General features: G+C 32.4%; 3 protein-coding genes across 4 annotated transcripts; 1 reads left to right on the plus strand and 2 right to left on the minus strand.

Annotated features, from left to right (window-relative positions):
* Nucleotides 1-982: 982 nt before the first annotated feature.
* On the minus strand, nucleotides 983-3,414 carry LOC125059132. Of its 2 annotated transcripts, none has more exons than XM_047663361.1 (5): nucleotides 3,198-3,414; nucleotides 2,786-2,958; nucleotides 2,492-2,670; nucleotides 1,821-2,250; nucleotides 983-1,596 (listed from the first exon to the last, which is right to left on the minus strand). In XM_047663361.1, the coding sequence occupies exons 1-5, from the start codon at nucleotides 3,287-3,289 to the stop codon at nucleotides 1,490-1,492; spliced, it is 981 nt and encodes a 326-aa protein (XP_047519317.1). In that variant the 5' UTR covers nucleotides 3,290-3,414; the 3' UTR covers nucleotides 983-1,489. The 2 variants fall into 2 exon arrangements, with proteins under 2 accessions (XP_047519317.1, XP_047519318.1); XM_047663362.1 differs by having other exon boundaries at nucleotides 3,369-3,393.
* A 290-nt stretch (nucleotides 3,415-3,704) lies between these two features.
* On the minus strand, nucleotides 3,705-4,453 carry LOC125059133 (protein lethal(2)essential for life-like). Its single transcript, XM_047663363.1, has one exon. It carries the CDS (start codon nucleotides 4,359-4,361, stop codon nucleotides 3,762-3,764), a length of 600 nt encoding a protein of 199 aa, XP_047519319.1. The 5' UTR covers nucleotides 4,362-4,453; the 3' UTR covers nucleotides 3,705-3,761.
* A 1,438-nt stretch (nucleotides 4,454-5,891) lies between these two features.
* On the plus strand, nucleotides 5,892-6,626 carry LOC125059134 (protein lethal(2)essential for life-like). The gene has a single exon (XM_047663364.1). It carries the CDS (start codon nucleotides 5,966-5,968, stop codon nucleotides 6,506-6,508), a length of 543 nt encoding a protein of 180 aa, XP_047519320.1. The 5' UTR covers nucleotides 5,892-5,965; the 3' UTR covers nucleotides 6,509-6,626.
* Nucleotides 6,627-10,070: the final 3,444 nt, after the last annotated feature.

Here is a 10,070-nt window from a genome sequence, read left to right on the forward strand (position 1 = left end):
ATGGACAGAGTGCAACCCTCCACTTCGCGCTCTGTGAATTCAGTGAACTGAAAAGGTATGAAGATAGCAGTTGGTAGAGATGTACCTTATTGAGTTTCTTCCTAAGAGAAGGTGCTTATCGTGAGCAGTAGAGGAGGTGAAGTGAGAGTTAAGGTTGTTTATATAAATTTCTGAAGGTAGGTATAATATTTTGTGCCGATCTGCCAACTCCCAAGGTTTTGAGGAACTTCCAGATTTTCGTCGTGGATAATAAATCTGCCTTTGACCATCACGACAGCGAGTATTACAACGATTACGAATTACTTTATATTTTTCGCGCTCGGCATCAGATTTGGCAGTTCTTATTTTAGCTATGGCTCTGTTTCTTTTGTGAATTGATCTTTTTATCCCATCAAAGAGCCAGGGAGTAGGTAAATGTCTCAAAGGGGCGTGCTTATCATAGAGGTTCGTGATGGAAGAAGTGAACAACTCAACTACAAAGAAATTGTTTTTAGTTTTGACGGTAACACTTGTCACGCACAGTCGTTTCACAACTGAGCGTTTTTCAAGGCAGTTTTTGCCGCGCACCACCACTTTATGTAACCAGCTGTCCACTGAAGAAATTCCGAACCAATTCGACTTAGGGTCCTTCAAGAAAAGAGCGTACCAATTCCTAAAAGGCCGGCAACGCACTCGCGAGCCCTCTGGCATTGAGTGTCCATGGGCGGCGGTATCACTTACCATACCCGTATGCTGCCCGTTTGCCCCCTGTTCATTAAAAAAAAACAATTAATTTAAAAAAAGTCTAGCAACTGATTATATATTAATCTTCCTCATCTTGAATTTCAAAATATTTGGGATTTTATTAGTTACAATAATTTGTATTTTGTGTGTATATATGTACCAAATAGTGATGTATGTGATTTGCAATATATTGTCTGATCTTTTATTATTCAGGGCAGTTTTTAACATATTTTTATAAGGTACAAATAAAAATTATAAGTAATTCAATATTTCATATTTTTATATTTTATAATAAAAAACACTTATACTACAATACTTTTTTAACTTAACTTATATCCAGGCTGTGTAAAATATTAGGTATATATAAAAGTATAAAATATTATATTTAAATATACCTATTATAGTATTTAAACTTTCATTTTAGCAGTTCATAAAATCAATCATTATCAATAGCATTCAGTCCATGTATTTCTATATATGTGTGTGACATTCCTTATTCAACACGCGAGCTCCTTAAATGCAGCAATGAGATAATGTAATTAAGCAATGAGATATTGTAAAAGAGCCTATAAAGTAATTGTAATCCAGTTTTATTAAGGAAAATTATTCATAATCCAATAAAACAGGCTGCTTATGAAAAAGGACCATTAAATTTAGCGATTAACTGAATTTCAAAATAGACCCAGGTAAAATTGTTTCTAATTAATTAACCTAAATAAATTAATAAGAGAATATATATAACATGTAATTTATAATGTTAATTTCCTTAAAATATATTGCTGTCATTAATCTGTGCAGTCTGATCACTTGGTGTAATCATAAGTTGAGTGAGAACATCATTTAGCTTCAAATATATAACTGGCTGAATTTGTCCTGCAAATATAAAATGGTTATTTTTTTATATCAAATCTAATAACATACACACATTTATAAAGTAGTAAATGAATAATTTATCAAAGATTATATGAAGATTACATCATATATGTATTTGACTCTGGCAGATGGCCTAATCAGGTATTACAGCCCAATAAAATTAATATGATTTTAATATTGAGTAGAATGACTCAAAAGACATCACTATTAAATGTCAAACATACCTGACTCTGTGCTTGTATTAACAACAGATAAGGCGGCCATAGCTTCACTTTTATCATCTTCACATTTCATATTATTTACATCTGCAAACACAATTTGTGTTGGTATTTCTGATCCATTTTCAATTACATTGTTTTCATATTCAGATTCCACCGCTGGCTTTAAACTTATGTTGTTTGTTACATTAATTACGTCAACTGAACTTTCAGTTGTCCGAGCCTCTTTCTCCGTATTCCTTAATGACTTGATTGCTCTTTGTATTTCATTTCTTATTTCACATTTAACATTTTCTGGAAGGTTGACTATACCTGATGTTTTTCTATATTTAGTAATTGGTTCATCATCACTAGAATCTTCAACTTTTAAAGCACTAGTCTTATTTTCAGATTCAATTAGTTCTCTCCATTTATTTATAAACGTGTCTGCTATTTTCTGAAAACAAGTAAGGTCACAAAGGATTTATGTTTAAGTACCATTATTAAGCAGCGAAAGATAAAATGTATATGAAATTTAAAATAGCAAGTACAGGTTTGTCAGTGTACATACTTGAATTAAAACTGTTTTACTTAAACATTGTGATATAAAGGATGCAACTAATTAATTTTAAATGGTAATGATTTAAATTGTTGTAATTGGATTTTTGACAAAATTACTTTTATGACTTCATACTTACAAACTTAATAGACTTTGGTATTCTCAACATATAGTGGTCCTCATGTAGCTCAAGCATCTCACACTTTTGACAAAGATCATAGTTGTTGCACATAACACATTTATATCGGAAACCAATAATTTGTTCTGAACATACATTGCACATAATACCTTCGTGTACAGTAGGGAGGATATCTTGTTCTAGAAAAGAAAATAATGATTAAGTAAAATATCAAATAAATGGTATTGAATTTAGACAATCTAGATCAAGATCTATTTTAAATATATTCTAACAGATGTATAAATGACCAATTACCTGGTACTGATCCAGGTAGTCTTACTGATGGAACTGCATCAATATTTAGATGTTTATTCTTTATAGAAGAAGGGGGAAAATGCCTTGAACAGAATCTTAAATTTCTTCTCAATTTTTCCATATCTTGATTTAGAAGATCTTCTTTACCAGCTGCTTTCAACCATTGTTTCTGACTAAAAATATACAATTTATGGAATATTTACTATAGTTGTACTGCCCTAGCTTTATAAGATTATACATAATATTTATTTCCTTAAGTATTTTGATTTTGAACTTCGCTAAATATAAAGAATTAGGTGAAAGGTGTCACAAATGAAATCTTTTTGAAAAAAAAATGTTTTGCAGCTTTTAAAAGATTTTATGCACTTTATAATAATGTTTAAGCTAGAAATAAAACATGTAATATAACTACCGGTGTTTTTGCTTTGGTAAACTGTAGAAATTTAAATGTCTGTTACTTTTGCTATTACGTCCGCATCCAACCACACAACAATAGTTAACCATTTTTATTACGGCGTTATTCCTTAAATGATTAAACACAATTATGTTTTAGCTTTATTTGAAATCTAAAAATAATATTTACATTTTACGCCTCAAGGCTCAAGGCAGTTATACCCGTAACCACAGAGTATGTATTTACTTTAGAATAGCTTATAATATAGGATATTAAATATCGTCAGTCACAGATATTTTTGTCAAATTAATTATTTTTATGAATTTATTACAATTATGGTAACGAATATGAAATATTAAAGAAAATGTAGTGGTTACATTTAACATTAACGTACATAATATACAAAATATCAAGCTTTATATTCTGACGCGTGCAGTGTCCACGAGACAAAAATAACCATATCACCTTAATACACTTTCTATTAAAATAAGGCATCGCAACGTGAAATGAAATGAAAGGCTTTAAAAAAGATTATATTAGTTTATTACATAATTCAGTCTGATAAGAAAATATTTAAAAAATTTATGAACCACACTTTCCATCTTGCGCTTGACAGGTTCCTTCGGAAGCAGTTTTTGTCTCTTTCTTATCCTTCTTGATAGGCCCAGTCTGTGTAATGGGAACGATTCTTTCACCTTTTGAATCCACTTCTTTTCTAGGCGCCGTAATCGTTAAGATACCATCACTAGAAAGTTGAGATACCACATCTTCCGACTCTACCCCATCCGGTAAAGAGTATTTCCTTACGAATTGGCGTGAAATTGATCCATGTTCATCTCTTTTTTCATCATGTTTTGCTTCAATCATTACATAGCCATCACCAGTTTTGACGTTTATTTCATCTGGAGCAAAATGTTGTACATCCAAATTAATCTGAAATTTCTGCTTGTCGTTAACAATAGTTGATCCAAAATCCCGAGTGATTTCATCGAGGTATCTCCACGGGCGAAAGTAATCTCTGAGCATCCAGGGCGTCATCATGCTTGTTATTAAAGCATCAGGTGTAAGTGCCATACCAAATTCTTGATCATGCAAATGATGTTTCTTCTTTTCCTCGCAATTTTCTTCACTTAGAACTGTTGTGAAGAGTATAGTAATAAAAAGCAATGTTATCGACTTCATTTTGTATAGTTTAGTAAATTTTCTTGAAAAATTCCGTATTACAGATGTTATGTATCGCGCACTTCGATTGTTCAAATTCAAAATACATGCACTAATCGCGCGCTTCTTGCTTATATAGCCTGACTGCCATCTACCGTCGAATAGATAATTCTCGAATTCTGACGTGTCCTTTACATTTTATCAACATGTTTTATCTCCACAATGCGATAAGACGTTGATATTGAGTTAAATTAATAAATCTATAAATGTAATGAATATTGTTATAATTTTATTTATAATTAATTATTGTACTTAAGGAAATGTGACATTCTAAAGTCTAAACTATGGCTATACTTTGTATTTTCCTGCCATCTACCGGAGAGTAGCTTTCTTAAAAACTGGTCTATACCACTGTATATAATATTGTGGTAGGTTTAACAAGTTCGAGGACGATCAATACATGTTCCAGGGTTATCTAGAGTCTAGACTGAATATTAGTGGTTCTCAACATTACTTAGCATAAGAGAAATAACAATTACAATAAACACATATATTTAAATTATTATAATTATATAGATTTTATTGTAATAAAAAGATAACGAATTTTAGGGAATTTTTAAAGACAACTTTTATTTTACTGTCCACCCTAAAGTATTCCGTTTAGTCTACGTGTCTTACTAGTCTACTTTGTATTCGATGTAAACAATGATTTCTGTTTCGAGATCATTCGGCTTTAAAAGAAGCCAACATGCTCATGCCTTAGTTAAGACTTTTGGAACCACTGATTCACGTTATTATTACTCATTGCTCTCACACATTGTGCGGCCGGACATGCAGATAATATTATTTTCTTTATAGGTACTTTAAGTATTTTTTACATAGATAGATCTATCGAGAACTTTATGTACCTAATCCGAATGAATCTACAAAATTATAACCAACTATTATAGAACTTGTTCCACTTGCTATAGGATTTAATTAGTAGGTAGGCTAGTTAATTTTTAAGGTTTCTAAGTAAGGTAATTATATATATTGGTTTGCAATTTTAAATTGATTTTTATCGAACAGTTAAAACTTACCTTAGAAGTGAATCGCATTTTTGTAATAATAAATTTATATCTATTTCTTAATAAACATTGAAAAATTTAAAATATAGTTATAGTTAGTTTATTTGATTCAATTTTTATTTTGAAAATAAATAGGTGTGTAGTTTTTTCAAACATGTATTTATTTAGCGATTGACCTTCATGAAGAGCCTATGTAAGTGTAACTGTTATGTACAAATATAAAAAGTAAACAAACATAAGTACCGTACGTATACTTAAATATAAAATCTATAAGAGGGCGTCTGGAAACCGCACACAAACAAATTTTACGTTGAAGTTGCACACTATGACAACAGATGCCGAATAGTCTAGAATGTCCAGGAACATCGCCCGTCGCCTAAGCTTTGTGTGTGTTCTAGACGCGCACACGTAAACAAGTATTTCTAGATTGTTCTACCTGTTACTAGATGGCGCTACGTCCACAGTATATAAGCTGTGCCGGCCGGCGTCTCGACAAGTATTTTTCGGAAAGCGATAGCGAAGACAACTTGTGACAAACGCACTGCGAATATACAAACAATGTCTCTATTACCGTTCATCCTTGGCTGCGAGCGTCCTCACCGAGTGCTGGATCAGGATTTTGGTGTGGCTCTCACGCCTGAAGATTTGCTGACCGCGGCTGTGACACCAATGCTGTCCAGGGACTACTACCGACCCTGGCGTCAGCTGGCGGCCGCAACACGAGACTTCGGTTCAACTATCAAGGCGGATAAGGAGAAATTCCAAGTAAACTTAGACGTTCAGCATTTTGCACCAGAGGACATCACGGTTAAGACCGCTGACGGCTACATTGTGGTTGAGGGAAAGCACGAGGAGAAGAAGGACGAGCACGGCTTCATTTCTCGGCAATTCTCTCGGCGGTACGCACTGCCCGAGGGCTGCAACCCAGATACTGTGGAGTCCCGGCTGTCCTCCGACGGTGTTCTCACTGTGGTAGCTCCAAGAACTGCACCAGCTCTGAAGAATGAGAGATCAGTTCCGATCGCTAAAACCGGTCCAGTCAGGAAGGAGATCAAGGATCAGACATCTCAAGCGAATGCTACTGCTGACGGAGAAAAGTGAAGATAAAAAGCTTTTTCTTGTAAACTCATTTATATTGCAGTGTTTATGTGAACGGCTTAATTTCCTATTTGTATTACGTTAAGTACACAATAAATGTCTTTTTTTGCTAATATTGTAATACCGAGTTTTATTTATTACATATCTGGAGTTTCCATGAATATATCATAAAAATAAATTTATTTGACACTAAATCCTAAAAACTGAATTAACATTTTTATTTTATTTGCATTTATCAAGTATCAATGCTTACAAAATAATTCATCACATTGCTTTAAATTATTTTCAAAAGTAGGTACCTAGTGAAATATTAATTTCAGTCTTAAAAATACTAAATTTTACAATTCTTTCTACCATATATTTAAGATTCTCAGTCATTTAAAATTAATCAAAGAAATAATATGTGTAAAAAAATTAAACCCTGTTTAATAGATCTTGTTAAAGTCAAGTCGGATAAACATTTAAATATAACAAATCCTACACAACTACAGACAAGGCAAATATTTATTTATTTTAACTATACAACTACCCTAGATGCCAAAGCCATAGTTATGTAACATATTTACCGTAACATAAGATATTATGTTACCGTACCCTAACAACGGTAATTAATTTGACATTGCTTTTGCGAATTCGCAATTAAATTTTATTGTAAAATCGATCGTTTCGGATACAGCATTAAATTAAGCCCTCGCAACGCTAGAGGCTTCGCACTCGTTAAGAGGGTTTGGTGCCACAAATTCGTTCTGTCCCAAGGGACTACAAATAACCTTCGTTTCCGCCATCTCGAATAGCCGATTGGTCCAAATAATAGTTCTTGCAAAACAGTAGGATTACTAATAATTCTTAACTTATTGTAAACAACCATTCCTCACACAAAGTTGGACAATAAATGATATGTACCAAAAAGCCGTGTAAATTTATTCTGAATGCGCTCCAACGTGACAGTAGGTACTTCGTCTCATGCGGGGCCCAGACTGACGAGTGATCAGTGAAACTTCTGGTCAGCTTCTGGTGATTATACAGGGGTGAAATAGCTTGGTTGTTCGTGAACGTTGATTTAGGCAATTCAATAATAACTCTCAATAAGCACGCATGCTACTGAACAAATTTTAATTAATTAAGATAGTGATGTTTATAAATTATAAAAGCTTGCCAACGCTCGGCACACTGATACAATGGTACAAGAAAAATTAAATACAATATTTATTGTGACAAGCACTTATAGGCAAACAATATACACAAAGAGATAATAACAAGAAATTAAACAAAACAATTAAATTATAAAACTAAAATCGATTTTAAAATGTGAGATGAGCAATTATGCATATCCAGACCCAGCTCGTTTATCAGAATGCTAATCTGGACATCGGTGAATTTTGGTACACGAAATTTAAATTTTGTTAAAAGTTTGGGGAAATCAACGTGTTTGTTAAGTATCTCAAACGATACTCCGCACGAGACTATTGTATAATATAATTTTTGTTTTGCTGTTTCGGTATCCTTTAGTGTTTCTCGTGTTGTAAATTAACAAAGTTTCAAAAAATAACCAACACAATTGGTTTTAAAACGTTTTTTGTAATGTCCTGGTGTTCGGTAAACGTTAGTTTATTGTGAAAAAGTACCCCCAAATCACGAATTACTGTTTCTTCCTGATCTATGCGACCTGTTTGATAGTTGTAAATTATAATGTCCCTTTTGAAAACCTCTTAGTTGTATTAAAAGTACAAGCAAACAAAATATACTTACAATACTTACGTGCACGAATTCTGGAAAATATCAATTTCTTTGCGAATTATTTTCTAGCTTACTGTTTTAGATTCTAGCTTTTTATTAAAACACATGATAAATTAAAAAAAAACAATTTCTAAATATTGGTATATTTTCAAAAATATCATATTACATGACCTGCATTAATCTATTTACAAAAATAAAAAAAAACATAACTTATTTCAATAGAACTGCGTTGAATACAATTATTGATACAAATAAAAATGTCTACATTACAATTTTTCGACTTTGCGCGAACTACTTAATATATACAAAGCGATTTCGATATAAAATTATCAAAAGGATTTTTTTCTTAACCTAACTTAAAATATAGGCTGCGCTTCTCAAGTTTTTGAACTATTTTCAACAAATTTAAAACTAAAAAAGATTATAAACATTAAATTTGATATTTTAGTTACTCTTCAGTTTATTTTGGGTTATGCATACCCTTCTATTAAACTATAAAACGTCGACGTGTCATTAAACAAAGAAATAGTAAGAGAGTTAAGACTAGAAATACAATATTTAAGCACGCATAGAGGAATAAAAGTAAACATTTGTTGTTCGTAGTTTTGACAGAAATTGCGGCTTAACGAAATCATGCCAGACATGGGAAACACAACTTCACAAAATAATTATTTTAAAAGTAATAGAAATAGGATTGTGCCAGAACTTGGTTTTAGCTGTAATAGAAAAAATAAAGCTACCATTTTTTTAAAGATTGTATAAGCATACCACAGTAATGCGATATTAATTTGAACTCCTAAGACGCGAATTACGTAAAATAGTATACATTAATTAACCTAATTAAGGTATTTTATAGGTGGGCTAGTTTGGTACATGAGACATAATTTAGTACCTGTCATTTTTAAACTTTTTTTAGGTATCTATAAATTGTTATTTTAAGATCTATTATTAGCAACTTTCAGCGAAGTTGTACTTTTCGTAAATTAATTTAATGTCCTGTTTTTTAGTAAATTTGTTTAAAATATCCAATAATTACGTCGTGTCAAACATATACGTGTATATATACTGATGGCAACACACATTTGACGGTGTGTTAGGGCTTAATCTTTTTATCTAGAAGTAATAGTATGTGAATCTGGCAACAAAACACATGCCGTATTAGGCCGTCGAGGTATACCATTTTACGCATTCACGCAATCTTCGTACGAAATCTAACTTATCTTCTATATTCATACAAAAACCTACAGCGTTCTTAAAAGCTAACACACTTCAGTCGCTCACCTGGCTTGTATCAGGCTTTTCTTGAACACAATTAAGAGATCATTTAGCGTCAAATATTAATGGCAATACTACACTGTGTCTGTTTGGTTTATAGCAATGATCGTTTAATAGCGCCATCTCCTTTCGAAGGTCGGCGGTCATCACGGCTACTTTAATTTTGGATGCCGAGCTTCTGAACAGTGACTTGGTGCTTCGACCAAACCAAAAAATAGCAACAATGGATGATTAATGTTTTTTAGCTTACAATTTATATTTTATTCTCTATCTCAACGATTAATTTTGGCGCTATGTCATAATTTCTTGTACGTCTACTTTATAATTTTCGAAAACCACTCTCGGGCGTGAATGTACTGCCAATATTGATTGAGTATTAAAACCGAGCCTCAGCCTGCAGATACAAGCCAGCCACGTCCTTAAGGACTCATTGAGATATTTATAAAACATGCGGCAATATAAAGCCAACGTATACGTGTATACGCGAACACGTACGTATCTTAACGTATTAAGAATTTGACTATGTACTTAAATAGGACACGTTAAATTATAA

Source organism: Pieris napi, chromosome 19 (genome assembly GCF_905475465.1).
Source record: "Pieris napi chromosome 19, ilPieNapi1.2, whole genome shotgun sequence".
In the NCBI taxonomy this organism is placed as follows: Eukaryota; Metazoa; Arthropoda; class Insecta; order Lepidoptera; family Pieridae; genus Pieris; species Pieris napi.

What these genes read in the sequence shown, in the direction of transcription:
- LOC125059134 (XM_047663364.1), top strand. Translation starts at nt 5,966, where the DNA reads ATGTCTCTATTACCGTTCATCCTTGGCTGCGAGCGTCCTCACCGAGTG.
- LOC125059133 (XM_047663363.1), bottom strand. Translation starts at nt 4,361, where the DNA reads ATGAAGTCGATAACATTGCTTTTTATTACTATACTCTTCACAACAGTT.
- LOC125059132 (XM_047663361.1), bottom strand. Translation starts at nt 3,289, where the DNA reads ATGGTTAACTATTGTTGTGTGGTTGGATGCGGACGTAATAGCAAAAGT. An exon ending in ACTACCTGGATCAGTACCAG is followed by an intron (nt 2,671 to 2,785) that starts GTAATTGGTCAT and finishes TTTCTTTTCTAG; the next exon opens with AACAAGATATCCTCCCTACT. An exon ending in TAATACAAGCACAGAGTCAG is followed by an intron (nt 1,597 to 1,820) that starts GTATGTTTGACA and finishes TTATATTTGCAG; the next exon opens with GACAAATTCAGCCAGTTATA.